Source organism: Prunus avium, chromosome 6 (genome assembly GCF_965620075.1).
Source record: "Prunus avium chromosome 6, drPruAviu1.hap1.1, whole genome shotgun sequence".
In the NCBI taxonomy this organism is placed as follows: domain Eukaryota; kingdom Viridiplantae; phylum Streptophyta; class Magnoliopsida; order Rosales; family Rosaceae; genus Prunus; species Prunus avium.
The window spans coordinates 32,349,233-32,366,565 of record NC_142289.1 but is presented as its reverse complement, the minus strand read 5'-3'; the positions used below and the strand labels follow the sequence as shown (position 1 = coordinate 32,366,565).

The 17,333-nt window shown below is 40.0% G+C and overlaps 1 protein-coding gene and 1 long non-coding RNA gene across 2 annotated transcripts; both read left to right on the top strand.

Annotated features, from left to right (window-relative positions):
- Window positions 1-1,644: 1,644 nt before the first annotated feature.
- LOC110770869 (E3 ubiquitin-protein ligase RSL1-like) lies at window positions 1,645-5,419 on the top strand. Its single transcript, XM_021975097.2, has 3 exons — window positions 1,645-2,571; window positions 3,546-4,318; window positions 4,880-5,419. The coding sequence occupies exons 1-3, from the start codon at window positions 1,825-1,827 to the stop codon at window positions 5,172-5,174; spliced, it is 1,815 nt and encodes a 604-aa protein (XP_021830789.2). The 5' UTR covers window positions 1,645-1,824; the 3' UTR covers window positions 5,175-5,419.
- Window positions 5,420-6,162: 743 nt separating this feature from the next.
- On the top strand, window positions 6,163-8,818 carry LOC148294053 (uncharacterized). Its single transcript, XR_015836595.1, has 3 exons — window positions 6,163-6,738; window positions 7,515-7,595; window positions 8,513-8,818. It is a non-coding gene; the product is annotated as an uncharacterized LOC148294053 (long non-coding RNA).
- Window positions 8,819-17,333: the final 8,515 nt, after the last annotated feature.

The following is a 17,333-nucleotide window of genomic DNA, read 5'->3' as shown; positions in this document are numbered from 1 at the left end:
TTATGGTTAGATAAAATAAGCAATTTTATTTAGAGAGGAATGAAACAAGTAGATTCAGTTCCTCAGACTTCTTAAATGTGAGTAACATTATACGCGAACGGCCACGACATGCACCGCCGGCCATTGTACCTGAGCAGCCACGACAAGTATTGACTAAATTTTGACCAGTGCTTTTGAATTGACTAAATTTTTTTTGGACTTTTTAGATCTTGGTCCAAAATAATTAGTTATTATTGGGTTTAGTCATTGCGTTTTTTTTTTAGATGTAGGTCATTTGACATTTATTACTTTTTTTGTTGTATTAATTTTATAGATATTTATAAAAATACCCAATCCTAGACATGTATTTATAAAAATACCCAAGCACTATTTAAACATGAAAACATACCCAAAATGGGTTTTGGGTATGTGTGTAATGATGGGTTTTGGGTATGTTTATAAATGGGTTTTGAGTGTGTGTAATGATGAGTTTTGGGTATGTTTATAAAGTGTTTTGGGTGTTGGGTATTTTTATAATTTCAGCCCCCATTTTGGGTATTTTAGTGAAACTCCCTTAATTTTACCCTTTGAGGTAAATAAGGAAAAAACATTGAAAATCTAAATTTAATGCATTATTTCCTTGTAATTGAATTCCAAAATTTAAATTTTGAATTCTTTCCTTGATAATATTCCTAATGTATGTATAATATTCCTAATGTATGGGTAAAAACAATTTAGTCAATAAAAAGTAAATACCCACATATTATAACAATCGATCAGACAAGCACCCACATTAAATTATGTATATGACACACAGGTAAATAGCGTAATTATTAGCAATGAAAAATACTCAGTGATAAATCGTGTTACCTATAAGTTAGGAACATAAATTAGAAGACTACCTATAAGTCAGATACAAAAATAGACAAAATAAAATTGTATGTTACCTATAAAAAAACAAGGTACATAAAATACTATTACATATTGTCGAAAATATGAAAAAACCTATATATACCTATGTAATAGGCAATAGTCAATAGGCAATATGGCATAAATGACTATTACCCGATTCAAGTCATAAGGGGCAATATTGGAACAAAAAATTAATTTTAAAAATAAAATAATAAAAAGAAGAATGTAATTCTATGTGGCACAAAAGTCAAAGGACTTGTATCAAAGTCACCAAATCCGAGGATTAAACTCAACTCCTCAATAGAAATTTGGATGTATATCAACCTTTTTTTAAAGCTAGTTGATAACATTCTATTAAATTTTTATGGTCTTTTTAATAAATTATTTTAATAAAAAAATTGACTTTCCAGTTTGTAACTTAAATTGAAATTAAAAAAATTTAATTAATAAATTCCTAACATAAAAAGTTTAAGTGGCCTTAAAAAAAAAAATTCCTCTATTGGTCATTTGTTTGGCATCTCGACTATAATTATGATTACCTTAGCTAGAAATTTCCTCATCTATTCTAAACACACAGTAAAGTTTTTTCAACAAAAATAAACACACCGTAAAGTTTTAATTTTAAATACTAATATTTGATATAAAATCTCAACTCGAATGTGCATTATTATTCACGATATCTTGCTTTAGTAAAGTTTTGATACAACATATATATATATATATATATATATATATATGTAATGTAATGTAATGTTCTGCAGACTCTCATCAATTTCGAAAATCTTGTGTTTCCCTGGTCTTTTCCTTGTCTAACAAGTGTCACCTCCTTTTGCCCATTCTCGACGCTTTGGCTCTTAAAAAAGGGAAGCAAAACGTTAACTATAGTCGTACTGACCCAGAAGACCCACTCTGCGTCCTCCACACAGACCAATCATGGATGATCGTACTGACCCAGACGACCTCCACACTATTCTCTCCGAGCAACGCAGAGACCTCATGGCCGCCAAAACTCTAGACTCCGACCTCGACATGGCCTTCAAGCTCCAAATGCAGGAAGCCATGGCCGCCTCTCTCGCTCTCAATCCCTCGTTGGCCTCGAGTTCGAGTTCGCGCAACTCTCCGCCTCCTTCGCCTCCCCACGACGCCATTTTAGACCTCGCCGCCACACTCATGCTCGAGGACGTCGAGCGATTCGCGCAGGAGTGGGAGGACCACGAGCGCACCGTTTCGGAGATGAGGAAGACGAAGGAAGATCTCAACCGTCGAATTCACGATCAGAAGTTCGCCGCCTACCTCCGCGACGTGCCCGAGGACAACTGGGCCAAGCACGGCGACTATTACCAGCGTCCGTACTGTGCGGACGAATCGTCGTCGTCATCGTCGACAAAAGCTGTGGCGGTGGAGACTGAGAATTTGAGGTTGTATTGCAAGGGTTTGGTGAGCGAGGAGAGGGTTAGGGATATGAAGGTAGTGGTGGCTGGGGCAGGTGTCGCGATTTGTGACCCGAGAGACAATCTGATATTCGAGGCGAGGAAGAATCTGGAGGCGGTGGTTGATGGTGTGGTGCTGAGCAACGAGGCTGCGGAGCTTGAGGCCATCATTGAAGGGCTTAACAAAGCTCTCACCTTGGACTTGAAATCTGTGACCTTTTACTGTGATGACTACATGCTTTACCAATATGTGAGTTTTAGCATTAAACACTCGCTCTTATTGGTCTTCTATTATTTATTCTCAAATTCACTTTTTAATTGGGTGGGAGTTTGTGTTTATGTTAATGGTAGTAGAGTTGACTGTTGACTGGTGTGCATTGTTTGTTGCATTGCAAATTTGAAATCTTTGGCTGTATGAACTATTGGGTATCTTCTGAAACTGAAACAGAGGAAAATAAAAAGATTCTGCATTTGACCATTTTGGAAGTGGGATAGAAATTTTGGGGCTTACTATATGTGGGTTTGTTTGGGAGAACATTATCAGAGATTGAGCAGGAAGATTGTGGGCAACAATGAGAAGTGTGAAAGCCAATTACTAAACATCAATATGAGTGAGTTGCTGTATTGGTTTTTGGTTCAGTGCTTGGGTTCGGTTAATTGGTTGAAGTGCAATCTAACAAGTGTATGTCATGTCATCTGTGACAGTGTTTTGGAGTGTGTTAATTTAGCTCTGTGCAGAAGCTGCAAGGAATAATCCCAAACAACTTGGTATTTGGGAGAATTAACAGTTATCTTGTTAGACCTATCCTTCTTTCAGTCTGTTGTGTTAAACATTTGCTGAGCTTGCTGCATTTGTGTGACAAAGCCAATTACTGGTATTAATGTGTTAGAGTTTCAAATTTCGGGTTCAGCAATGATTCGGTCATGCAGTTATACTATTTTGTTGCTGTTAGAAATTTGTTAATTATTTCTTGGTGATGTGTTCTGCCAAACTTTGTTGGTTGTATTACAGGATAAATATATATATTTTTTTCTATTCCGAAGGATTCAAACTGTATCCAGAAAACCTAAGTTCTGTTATTTTTCATTTATTTTCCTCCTTATTGATAGTATAATTGATGTCTTTACAAGTTTGCTGCTCTCATCACTATTCATGTTTATAAAATAAAATATGGGGGCATAACAGAAAATTCCATGTAGATGATTGACATCTTATAAATGCAGGTCACAAACAGAGTGCGTCCTGGAAACAGCAAGGTTGCGACATTAGTCAATCAAGTGGCTCTTCTACAAAGAAAATTTGAATATTGCAGCCCTTCTCTTGTAGCACGTACTGACATTAAGTTTGCACTTAAAGTTGCAAGAGAGGCTATAGTTTCTCAGATCACCTGGCGTGCAGACTCTAGCAATGGAAAGAGTTTGAAGGAGACTTGTGTAATTTGCTTTGAAGAAACTGATGTTGCGGAAATGTTTTCAATCGATGGCTGTCTACACAGGTATTGCTGTTCTTGTATGAAACAGCATGTGGAAGTAAAGTTTCTGAATGGGATGGGGGCAGAGTGCCCTCATGAAGGCTGTAAAAATGAGGTGAATATTGATAGCTGTGCAAAATTCTTGGCACCTAAACTAGTTGAGGCCATAAGCCAAAGAATCAAGGAATCTTCTATTCCGGTTACAGACAAAGTTTATTGCCCAAATCCCAGGTGTTCTGCATTAATGTCTAAAAAGGAGGTCTTAGAATATACCAAAACTACTTTTGTCCGTGCTGAGCAAACTGGAGCCAGGAGATGCATGAAATGTCATTACTATTTTTGTATCAATTGCAAGGTCCCTTGGCACTTCAATATGACCTGCTATGATCATAAAAGATCACATCCCTATCCCCACCAAGAAGACCAATTGCTCAACTCGCTGGCTACAAAGAAACTCTGGCGTCAATGCGTAAAGTGCAACCATATGGTTGAGCTCGCTGAAGGTTGTTACCACATAACTTGCAGGTATTACTCCCTACTCCTCCATCCTATTTGCCTTGTCTTTTGGTCATTGTTCTGTTGATTTTGTCATCTTTAGATCAAATTAGCAATTTTTTGAGAGGGATGAAACAAGCAAAAGATAAAACAAAATATACAGCTAGTGAACTCAATATGATCTAATTGGTAGCAAGTTGAGTACAAGAGTGGATATGGCTAAGTATAGTGTTGGGTCTCAAGTTCCTCTGAGTTCTTTTGATTGAAAATCACATTGCCAATGGGCCATCAAACCACCAAAAGAGTCAATCTCTGCATGCTGATCTAATTGGCGTTCTCTTTTATGCTTTTGTTAGCAAACATTGGATAAGATCCTAGTCATCTATAAATAGATATCATGGTAGGGCCTTACACTGTCCCCTCAGATAGTTATGGTATTGGTGTATTGCCTTTACTAGTTGCAAACCATCTTTTCTATTCTTTTACCCACAAAAAGAACTAGTTTTGATTGTTCTTTTCTGGGTGCTGCTGTTTATTTTTTGGGTATACCAATCCTTGTGGTTTGTCTATATGCTTGCATTGTCTTTGTAGATGCGGTTATGAGTTTTGTTATACTTGTGGAGCTGAGTGGAAGAACAAGAAAGCAACATGTTCCTGCCGAATCTGGGATGAGCGTAACATTATACGTGAACAGCCACGACAAGCACAGCCCATTATACGCGAACAGCCACGACAGGCACAGCCCCTTATACGCGAACAGCAACTACAGGCACAGCCCCTTATACGCGAACAGCCACGACAGGCACAGCCCATTATACGCGAACAGCCACGACAGGCACAGCCCATTATACGCGAACAGCCACGACAAGTACGACGACGACATTGATTGGGATTACCAAGACTCTTGTTAGACTACAACTAAAGATTTAGGCTATTAGAGTGGTCTTTTGCGTTTTGCTTTCCTTTGTTTTCTTTGTTATGAAAAAAAGGTGAAGGGTGTTTAAGGACCACAATGTCAGATGCTAAGCTAAAATATTGCCCAGCTTTTTGTTAACTTTTGGCACGTTAGTTTTGCATTCCTCTTATATATTTTAAGGGTATCCCCCTTGACACCATGTGGTACGCTTTCAATTGAACAACCAAATCGTTGGAATTCCTTTCTTTTATTTTCTCGTAGGAAGTAGTTGTTGCTTAGGTGTGGGCACAGATTGGTAGGGCTGGGCATGGTATGGGATGACACGGGATGGAGGTCATCTCGGTGTCAATCCCGGATAGGGGAATCAGGATGGGATGACACGGGATGAGAGTTTTAGAAAACACATTCAAACCATACCGGATCCAAACGGGACCGGTATGATTCGGTATTAATGTTGATATCGTAAAAAATCCTGCAAAATTTCAGAAATCTTGCAATTTTTATAAATCAAGCATAATACGAAGTTTACAAACAATCAAGATTCAAGACCTGCCAAATTATATGATACATTGAATACATTCACAAAGAAAGGTTAGGCTTCAAGCTAGGGTTGAGCTCCAAATTTCGAATTGATGGAGGATTGGGGAATTAGGGTTCGAATTGAGAGAGAGAGAGAGAGAGAGAGAGAGAGAGAGAGAGAGAGAGAGAGAGAGAGAGAGAGAGAGAGAGAGAGAGAGAGAGAGAGAGAGAGAGAGAGAGAGAGAGAGAGAGAGAGAGGTTTTTTTTGGGAATTAGGGCGCTTACACCATACACTGACACGTAGGGAGAGAGATAGGAGAAGAAGAGAGAGTTCCCAAACAGATAGATAGAGAGGAAGAGAAGAAGAAGATCGATCGATTCTGTAATACCCTCAAAAATAATATTTGGTTTTATTATTTTTGTGGAAAATATTATTAAGTCGTGTGACTATTTTGGATGTTGTATGATTTTGGTTTGGTGTGGAAATATTGGAATTAAGAGACTTAATCTCAATTTGGGACAAAATACCTTTATGATTAAGTTTATGATTTTACAAAGGAAGTACAAGAAATTGAAGTGAGAAAATTATGATTTTTAAATTGGAAAGTCGAGATTGATCTCACGAACGCGTAGGCGCAAACGGTTCGTGAATCCGAGTTGAAACGAAGAAGTTATGCTCGTTTGAAGTTTCAGGGACTAAATTGCAAACAGAGACTTTGCCTATAAATTTAAGATGGACACTGTTTGGATTCATAATTTGCAATTGAATCCGGAAGTTTGAGAGCTCATCGGAGAGGCGATTTCCGGCGGCTTCTGCGGCGGCGTACGGTGGAGGTGATCAACACCACCAACCCAGATAGGAAGCCTGATATCTTGTGAACATAACCCAAGAAGAATCGGAGCCATCGGAGGTGCGGTGAAGGCTGGGCGATGCCGCGAAGTTGGTTCGTCAACAGTGAAATCAGCAACTTCAACAGGCGGTTTGAGTCACTTACGCTTCGAATTGGACCTCGAGGTAAGAATTAAAGTTGTTCTAATCAGTATTACGAATATTTTGGCATAGGTCTTGACCGGCGATTTTAGGGTGGTCCGTCGCCGGAATAGTACCCAAACCACCACCGGCGGTGGCGGCGCGTGGCGGCGCTGGGTGGCGATTCTGAGTTAGGGCTTTAGAGACAGAATGTAGTGCTGGAGTAACTGAACATGTTTGTATGTTTGAATTGTTGAGATTCCGTCGTTTAATCGACGATCGGAGCCTCACAAATGTGGACCATTGATTTGAGATTATCGGACCGTTGGATCGTGTCCAATTTTAATTATGTTGTAGCTGGTGTTGTGAGGAGTCTGTAGGTTCAGACGGATTGATGATCGGACGTCCCGATCATAAGTTATTAAATTTCAAAGTTAAGGCGAGCGATCGCCATTCGATCGTGTAATGTAGAATTATCCGACCGTTGGATTGGGCCCAAATTGTTGCAGGGTGATGTTGGGACTATTTAGAGTCCATTGGTGAGATCGGATTTGGAATCCGAGGTTGTGGGCCAAAGGCGGATTTTTGGGGTGTCGGTTAGACATGTGGGACCCACGGGACCCAAATAGTGACCTTTTGGACAATGGGTGTCATTGGTCATGATTCGACGTTGACAGCACGTACGTCACAGTTTTGGAGTTGGTTGGAGGAGATTTGATCACTTTGGATTCCCGGTTGGTCCAAAGGGCAATTTCGTCATTAGATGCGAAATCTTGGATTTTTGGAGTTTTGTACTAAGTTGAGCTATGTACTTTGCTTAGGTACTGTTGGAGATTGAGTTGCTCGTTGAGGTTTGAGATTGAGGATTCGTTAAGTTGTTGAAGACGCAGCTTGGACGAAAGGTGAGTAAAACCATCCTAATCGTGAGTAAAATCACGGATTATTATATTTATTATAAGGTGACCTTGGATAATGTTAATGGCTATAATTAACATGTTGGCTGTGATTTTATAAAATGTTTAATTGATTTAAAACACATGAACTTGTTCATCAACGGTTCATGAGGTAAGTGAAACCTATTTTGTTTTGAATTAATTATTATTATTGGAGATTTTGGTGTTTAACCATATAACATATGTTGTGGATGTATGGTGGAAATTCATTCGTGAATAACCACATAAATATATATAATAAATATATATTGTTGTGATTGGTGTATTTGGCTATAAAACAATGTTTAATGTGAAACTACATTTTATATTGTTTTGGCGTTGGTGTTTTGGTGTTGGTGTTTTGGTGTTGATGGATTTAGGTGAGAATACCTTGAATCCCTTCTGAGTTTGTCAGGTGGGCATTCTCGTGGCAAATAATGAGGGATAAATTACCCTAGGGAGCAAGACCCAAGAACAGTTAGAGCTCTAGTCTGGCGCCATCTAGTACTCATGACTGGTGTGTAATCATGAGTGAACACTACTATGGTGTTTTGTAGTGTTATAGATTAGAGGTTCATAGTATTCTCTCTTCTATCTGTCAAACAATTGACGTGTGAAAACTACTTTGAAATAAAGAGTTTTGGTGTGGTCACAGGTGGTGATCGAAACAGTTCTTTAAATAAAATAAAAGAATTGTGATTGTGATGATATTGATGATTATGATTACCTTGGTTATACAAGGATTGTGGTGTGCTAATGAAAGTGCATGTGTTTGTATATTATGTGAAATTGACATATTATACTGTGGACGTGGTTTACTTATACGAGCTTTAGAAAGCTTACCGGGTTGTTCTGTGGTGAACCCGGTGCACTATTCAATGGTGTAGGGGAAAATCCTGCAGGTGGTAGAGACGGTGAGCAGGAGAATTAAGGTGAGGAGCAGGAGGCTCATTGGTGGATCCACAGACTGTAAAGTGTGGTGTGAGAGTGTTGGTGAGTGTTAGACTTCCGCTGTGTGAAATAAGCTCTGAGGAGCATATTATGTAAAATGATGATTGTTCATTTATGTTGTGAGTTTGTAATGTAATATTTGACTCAGAAGAGTTGAGTCATTATTGACATTGTGGTTCGGAACAGTGGTGTTGTATCAAGAAAGAAAAGTTTAAATTTCTAGGTACTTTTGTTGAAGGTTCCGAGCTTCGCGTCCCGGATTGTTGGTTGTTCTGTTTAAATTCGCAGATTAATTGTTGTGGGAAATTCGGGGCGTGACAGTTTGGTATCAGAGCTTATGGTTCTGCTCTGATGGAGTGTTAGAGCTTATGGTTCTGCTCTGATGGAGTGTTAGAGCTTATGGTCAGCTCTGACAGTTTGTTAACTGCTCAATTGTTTTGCCTTGTCGGAACTTTGGGTAAGTTCGGGAGACCTGTATGGTGTTTAACTCTAAGAAGGGTTTAGGTGTTAGAGGAATGGATCCTCTGTTGTTGTTGTGGTTGTATGTTAATTTCAAGCTTGTTTATTTTGAGATAATACTCAAGTATGGAATTAACAGTTTGTTGGTCTTTTGCCAGAAGGATAATGGTTCAAGGCAGAGGTCGAGGCAGAGGTCGAGGCAGAGGCCGAGGCCGAGGCCAAGGCAGAGCTAGGGGTGAGGGCGAAGAGCAAGGAGCTGTTGAGACTAATTTTGAAATTCATGAGGAGTCTGAGGAGGAGATTGAAGAAGAAGCTCCTGCTGGTGCGCAAAATATGCGCAATGTGCCAATGGATGATCGTACAGCTGATCTATTTGCAGAGTTCTTGCGGGCACGGGAGCATGGTGTTCCTCCACCACCACCAGTGCCACCCGCAGATCCTTTCAGAATGTCCCAATTGGTTTATGAACTCAAAAAACTGGGAGTTAAACCCTTTGAGGGTAAAGTGGATCACATGAAGGCGGATAGGTGGATACGGAATCTTGAGAACTACTTCAAGATGTTGCGTATGACTGGTGTTGAGAAGACGAGTGCAGCTTCCTTTTACTTACAGGATGAGGCACGAGTGTGGTGGGATACGGTGGAAAGATCACATAATGTGGACCAGATGGATTGGGAAGAGTTTTTGGCACTATTTTACAAGAAGTACTTTTCTGATACCGTAAGAGAGGAATTACAAATGGAGTTCATAAACTTGACGCAAGGGACCATGACTGTGAGGGAGTATGAGGCACGGTTTGCTGAGTTGTCTCGTTTTGCAGACCCTCTGAGTGAGTTGCAACAAACCCAGAAGTTTCAAAGGGGTTTGAATGTTTATGTGAAAAAGATGGTGACTGGTTTCCGTCATACGAAATTGGTGGATTTGGTGGAGTGTGCAGCTTCAATTGAAGCAAATAATAATGAGTTCAAGAAGAGTCTGGATGTCAAGAGAGATGTCAAGGGGAAAGGAAAGGCGCCAGCACAAAGTAGCACCACTGGGAATCAGGGAGGTGTTGGCAAGAAGCAGAGGACAGGGTACCTGACTGCGACAAAAAATGAGGCACATGCTAAGCAAGCTGGGCCTATTAGATGTTATAACTGCAATGAGGTGGGTCATCTGTCAATAAACTGCACCAAGCCTAAGGTGTATACATGCTTTACTTGTGGTCAGCCAGGACATATTGCTAAGAATTGCAAGAGTGAAAACAAACCGGGGAGACAACAAAGACAAGGAAATGCCAGAGTCTTTGCCGTGGGTCAAAGGCAGGGGAACACTGGTGTGGAAGGTACAATAACTCTCTTTCATAATCTTGTGAGGGTTTTGTTTGATACTGGTGCATCACATTCTTTTATCTCTCGATCTGTTGTGAATGCGTTGGGATTAACTCCTAAATTGCTTGGTGTACCTTTAACTGTTGAGTCACCTTTGGGTAATTCTGTGAAATTGATTTTGGTGTGTGAGTCTTGCCCATTGTTGATTGGTAACAAGGAGTTCCTTGCTGATTTAATTATTCTGGATAATAACTCGTATGATATGATACTTGGTGTGGACTGGTTACGGTGTAATCATGCTGTAATTGATTGTCATGGAATGTTAGTGTCATTTCATACTCCTGGACAAGCGGTGGTTCGGCATAGGTGCATTAAAACTGATGCAACTATGAAGTTTGGGTTTCTAGCTCTTGTGGAAAGAGTAGAACGAGTTCTGGCATTGGAAGATGTTCCTAAAGTATCTTTGTATCAGGATGTTTTCCAAGATATTGTGGGTTTGCCTCCAAGGAGGGTAGTAGAGTTTACTATTGAATTGATTCCGGGAACGTCACCAATATCAAAGGCTCCATATAGAATGGCACCTACCGAGTTGAAAGAACTCAAGATTCAAATTGATGGTTTAGTGGCACAAGGGTTCATTAGACCGAGTACATCACCTTGGGGTGCACCTGTCCTATTTGTGATGAAAAAGGATCACACACTGAGATTATGTGTGGATTACAGAATGTTAAACAAGGTGACGATTAAAAATAAGTATCCGTTGCCAAGGATTGAAGATTTGTTTGATCAGTTGAAGGGGGCAACTGTGTTCTCAAAGATTGACTTGAGATCAGGATATCACCAAGTTAGGGTGAGGGAGGAAGATATTCCTAAAACAGCATTTCGAACCAGGTATGGACATTATGAGTTTGTTGTCATGCCTTTTGGGTTGACTAATGCACCTGCTGTGTTTATGGATTTGATGAACAGAATATTCGGTCCTTACTTGGATGATTTTGTTGTGGTGTTTGTGGATGATATTTTGATCTACTCAAAGAATGATGAAGATCATGATCGGCATCTTGAAATTGTTTTGGAAACACTAAGAAGGAATCAATTGTATACCAAGTATGAAAAGTGTGATTTTTGGCAGGATAAAGTAAAATTTCTCGGCCATGTGGTTTCTAAGGATGGGGTATCAGTGGATCCTTCTAAAGTGGAAGCAGTTATGGAGTGGAAACAGCCTGCTACTGTGACTGAGATTCGTAGTTTCTTGGGTTTGGCCGGTTATTATCGGAGGTTTATTGAGGGTTTTTCAAGTATTGCTGCACCTTTGACCAAGTTGACAAGGAAAGATGTGTTGTTCATTTGGAATGAGGATTGCGAGAAAGCTTTCAATGAACTGAATAAGAAATTGACTACTGCTCCGGTGTTGACAATTCCCTCAGGAGGAGGAGGATTGGTGATTTATAGTGATGCATCTCTTCAGGGTTTGGGATGTGTGTTGATGCAGAATGGTAAAGTGGTTGCTTATGCATCTAGACAGCTGAAGGTGCATGAGAGAAACTACCCTACACATGATTTAGAATTGGCTGCAGTAGTGTTCGCCTTGAAAGTTTGGAGGCATTATTTGTATGGTGAGAAGTTTGAACTCTTTTCAGACCATAAGAGTTTAAAGTATCTCTTTTCTCAAAAGGAACTGAACATGAGGCAAAGGAGATGGATGGAACTCATAAAGGATTATGGTTTCACGTTGGAATATCATCCAGGGAAAGCTAATGTTGTTGCAGATGCATTGAGTCGCAAGCCTAGAGGAGTGGTCGCATCTGTAATGGCACAGGAGTGGAGAATGCTGGAAATGGCAACAGAGGTGGACCTAGTACCAACTACAGTTGGAGGAGATATTTTTCTGGGGAGTATGACAGTTCAACCTAGCTTGATTAGTAAGGTGATTCAAGAGCAAGCTCAAGATGTGGGAATGCAAGCTAAAATGGTTGAGTTAACAATTGAACCAACTTTTATAGGTCCTTCTGAGTGGACAATTGGGAGTGATGGTGGTTTGAGATACAGAGGGAAGTTGTGCGTGCCTGAATCTGAGAATCTTAAGAGAGAGATTTTGGATGAAGCTCATCGTTCTAAGTATACGGTTCATCCAGGAAGTACTAAGATGTACAAGGATCTTAAGAGACAATTCTGGTGGATTGCTATGAAAAGGGAGGTGGGACAGTATGTGACTAAATGTCTAACTTGTCAACGGGTGAAGGCAGAACATCAACGGCCATCAGGGTTGTTGAAACCTTTATCTATTCATGTTTGGAAATGGGAAAATATTGCTATGGATTTCGTAGTGGGATTGCCTAAGACTAAACAGAGTCACGATGCAATTTGGGTTATTGTGGACCGACTGACGAAATCGGCACATTTTCTGCCTGTATCTATGAAGTATTCAGTGGACACACTGAGTAAGCTCTACATTCGTGAGGTGGTGAGATTGCACGGGATTCCTGTATCCATTGTCTCGGATAGGGATGCTCGTTTCACTTCTAAGTTTTGGAGTAGTTTCCAAAAGGCCATGGGGACTAGATTGGATATGAGTACAGCTTTTCATCCTCAAACTGATGGTCAAACTGAACGAGTGAATCAAGTGATGGAGGATATGCTTCGGGCATGTGTCTTGGACTTCAAGGGAAGTTGGGATGAATATTTGGCTCTGATAGAATTTGCCTATAACAACAGTTATCACTCTAGTATTGGTATGGCACCGTATGAAGCATTGTATGGAAGGCCATGTAGATCACCTGTTTGTTGGGCTGAGGTAGGTGATAATAAAGTAATGCATACTGAGGTAGTTCAAGAGACTACAGAGAAGGTTTCTATCATCAGAGATAGAATTCGTACAGCACAGAACCGTCAGAAGAGTTACGCAGATAAGAAACGGCGGAGTGTGGAATTTGAAGTTGGTGACCATGTGTTTTTGAAGGTTTCACCAATGAAGGGAGTAATAAGATTTGGTAAAAAGAAAGGGAAGTTATCTCCCAGATTTGTTGGACCTTTTGAGATTCTAGATAAGGTCGGTGAGTTGGCATATCGGTTGGCATTACCTCCAATGATGTCAAGTGTCCATAACGTGTTTCATGTGTCAATGTTGAGGAGGTATATTAAGGATGCTTCACACGTAATTGATTACGGTACTGTTGAAGTCAATGGAGATGCAACTTATGTAGAGGCACCTGTACGCGTCTTGGACAGGATGACCAAACAGCTTAGAACAGCTCAAGTGGATTTAGTCAAAGTGTTGTGGAGTCACCATGACGAGGGTGATGCCTCTTGGGAATTGGAGTCTGAAATGAGGAAGAAGTATCCTCATCTTTTTTAGGACGAAGCGGGTTGAATTTCGGGACGAAATTCCTTTAAGGAGGGTAGAATGTAATACCCTCAAAAATAATATTTGGTTTTATTATTTTTGTGGAAAATATTATTAAGTCGTGTGACTATTTTGGATGTTGTATGATTTTGGTTTGGTGTGGAAATATTGGAATTAAGAGACTTAATCTCAATTTGGGACAAAATACCTTTATGATTAAGTTTATGATTTTACAAAGGAAGTACAAGAAATTGAAGTGAGAAAATTATGATTTTTAAATTGGAAAGTCGAGATTGATCTCACGAACGCGTAGGCGCAAACGGTTCGTGAATCCGAGTTGAAACGAAGAAGTTATGCTCGTTTGAAGTTTCAGGGACTAAATTGCAAACAGAGACTTTGCCTATAAATTTAAGATGGACACTGTTTGGATTCATAATTTGCAATTGAATCCGGAAGTTTGAGAGCTCATCGGAGAGGCGATTTCCGGCGGCTTCTGCGGCGGCGTACGGTGGAGGTGATCAACACCACCAACCCAGATAGGAAGCCTGATATCTTGTGAACATAACCCAAGAAGAATCGGAGCCATCGGAGGTGCGGTGAAGGCTGGGCGATGCCGCGAAGTTGGTTCGTCAACAGTGAAATCAGCAACTTCAACAGGCGGTTTGAGTCACTTACGCTTCGAATTGGACCTCGAGGTAAGAATTAAAGTTGTTCTAATCAGTATTACGAATATTTTGGCATAGGTCTTGACCGGCGATTTTAGGGTGGTCCGTCGCCGGAATAGTACCCAAACCACCACCGGCGGTGGCGGCGCGTGGCGGCGCTGGGTGGCGATTCTGAGTTAGGGCTTTAGAGACAGAATGTAGTGCTGGAGTAACTGAACATGTTTGTATGTTTGAATTGTTGAGATTCCGTCGTTTAATCGACGATCGGAGCCTCACAAATGTGGACCATTGATTTGAGATTATCGGACCGTTGGATCGTGTCCAATTTTAATTATGTTGTAGCTGGTGTTGTGAGGAGTCTGTAGGTTCAGACGGATTGATGATCGGACGTCCCGATCATAAGTTATTAAATTTCAAAGTTAAGGCGAGCGATCGCCATTCGATCGTGTAATGTAGAATTATCCGACCGTTGGATTGGGCCCAAATTGTTGCAGGGTGATGTTGGGACTATTTAGAGTCCATTGGTGAGATCGGATTTGGAATCCGAGGTTGTGGGCCAAAGGCGGATTTTTGGGGTGTCGGTTAGACATGTGGGACCCACGGGACCCAAATAGTGACCTTTTGGACAATGGGTGTCATTGGTCATGATTCGACGTTGACAGCACGTACGTCACAGTTTTGGAGTTGGTTGGAGGAGATTTGATCACTTTGGATTCCCGGTTGGTCCAAAGGGCAATTTCGTCATTAGATGCGAAATCTTGGATTTTTGGAGTTTTGTACTAAGTTGAGCTATGTACTTTGCTTAGGTACTGTTGGAGATTGAGTTGCTCGTTGAGGTTTGAGATTGAGGATTCGTTAAGTTGTTGAAGACGCAGCTTGGACGAAAGGTGAGTAAAACCATCCTAATCGTGAGTAAAATCACGGATTATTATATTTATTATAAGGTGACCTTGGATAATGTTAATGGCTATAATTAACATGTTGGCTGTGATTTTATAAAATGTTTAATTGATTTAAAACACATGAACTTGTTCATCAACGGTTCATGAGGTAAGTGAAACCTATTTTGTTTTGAATTAATTATTATTATTGGAGATTTTGGTGTTTAACCATATAACATATGTTGTGGATGTATGGTGGAAATTCATTCGTGAATAACCACATAAATATATATAATAAATATATATTGTTGTGATTGGTGTATTTGGCTATAAAACAATGTTTAATGTGAAACTACATTTTATATTGTTTTGGCGTTGGTGTTTTGGTGTTGGTGTTTTGGTGTTGATGGATTTAGGTGAGAATACCTTGAATCCCTTCTGAGTTTGTCAGGTGGGCATTCTCGTGGCAAATAATGAGGGATAAATTACCCTAGGGAGCAAGACCCAAGAACAGTTAGAGCTCTAGTCTGGCGCCATCTAGTACTCATGACTGGTGTGTAATCATGAGTGAACACTACTATGGTGTTTTGTAGTGTTATAGATTAGAGGTTCATAGTATTCTCTCTTCTATCTGTCAAACAATTGACGTGTGAAAACTACTTTGAAATAAAGAGTTTTGGTGTGGTCACAGGTGGTGATCGAAACAGTTCTTTAAATAAAATAAAAGAATTGTGATTGTGATGATATTGATGATTATGATTACCTTGGTTATACAAGGATTGTGGTGTGCTAATGAAAGTGCATGTGTTTGTATATTATGTGAAATTGACATATTATACTGTGGACGTGGTTTACTCATACGAGCTTTAGAAAGCTTACCGGGTTGTTCTGTGGTGAACCCGGTGCACTATTCAATGGTGTAGGGGAAAATCCTGCAGGTGGTAGAGACGGTGAGCAGGAGAATTAAGGTGAGGAGCAGGAGGCTCATTGGTGGATCCACAGACTGTAAAGTGTGGTGTGAGAGTGTTGGTGAGTGTTAGACTTCCGCTGTGTGAAATAAGCTCTGAGGAGCATATTATGTAAAATGATGATTGTTCATTTATGTTGTGAGTTTGTAATGTAATATTTGACTCAGAAGAGTTGAGTCATTATTGACATTGTGGTTCGGAACAGTGGTGTTGTATCAAGAAAGAAAAGTTTAAATTTCTAGGTACTTTTGTTGAAGGTTCCGAGCTTCGCGTCCCGGATTGTTGGTTGTTCTGTTTAAATTCGCAGATTAATTGTTGTGGGAAATTCGGGGCGTGACAGATTCGATCGAGCCTTGGAATCGAGAAATGAGAAGGAAAGAGGAGAAGAAAGAAAAGAAAGAAAGAATTAGAAGGAGGAAGAAGATCGCAACGAATGGGGGAGAAGGAAACTGAAAATGGGAATTAAAACTTCAAAACACTGTTCGGTACAGTATGGCACCAAAAGAGATCAGAAATGTGGAATCGATGCCATGTCAAGTAGTAACGGGAAGACACGGTATCATCCTATTTACACTTCAATACCAAACGTGACGACATGAGATTGGCATGGTTTGGCATGGTTTCGGTTTGGTTTCCTTATTCCGGTTTTGATGCCCAACCCTACAGATTGGGTTGGGTCGGTTTTGATCCTAACTTGTAACTCAATTCATACATAATGATTTATAATTTTTTAGGTTAATGACCCGTTTATTATTAGGTCAACCTAACCCCACCAACCCTACATAACTCAATCATTTTTGGATTCAAGACCCACTTCTTAAAAAACAAAAAAGGACACATGTCACTTTGTAGTTGAGTCACAATAAAAGGTAAGGAGGAGTTCTTCCTTACAGGCAAGGAGGGAAGTATTGTTCATGTTTTATTATCATTCTTAGAAGACTAACATATCTGAAACAAAAGCTCGTCAAATGAGGGAGAAAAAAAAGAGATTTTGATTTTTAGTTAGGAAGCATAATGAAAAGCCATCAGATTACATCGTGGCCATAGTTCCATAGAAATAAAATGGGATCTTTGAGAGGGTTTTGATTTCGGAGGAAGGAGTTATTCTTTTCTTTTTCTTTTTCTTTTTTC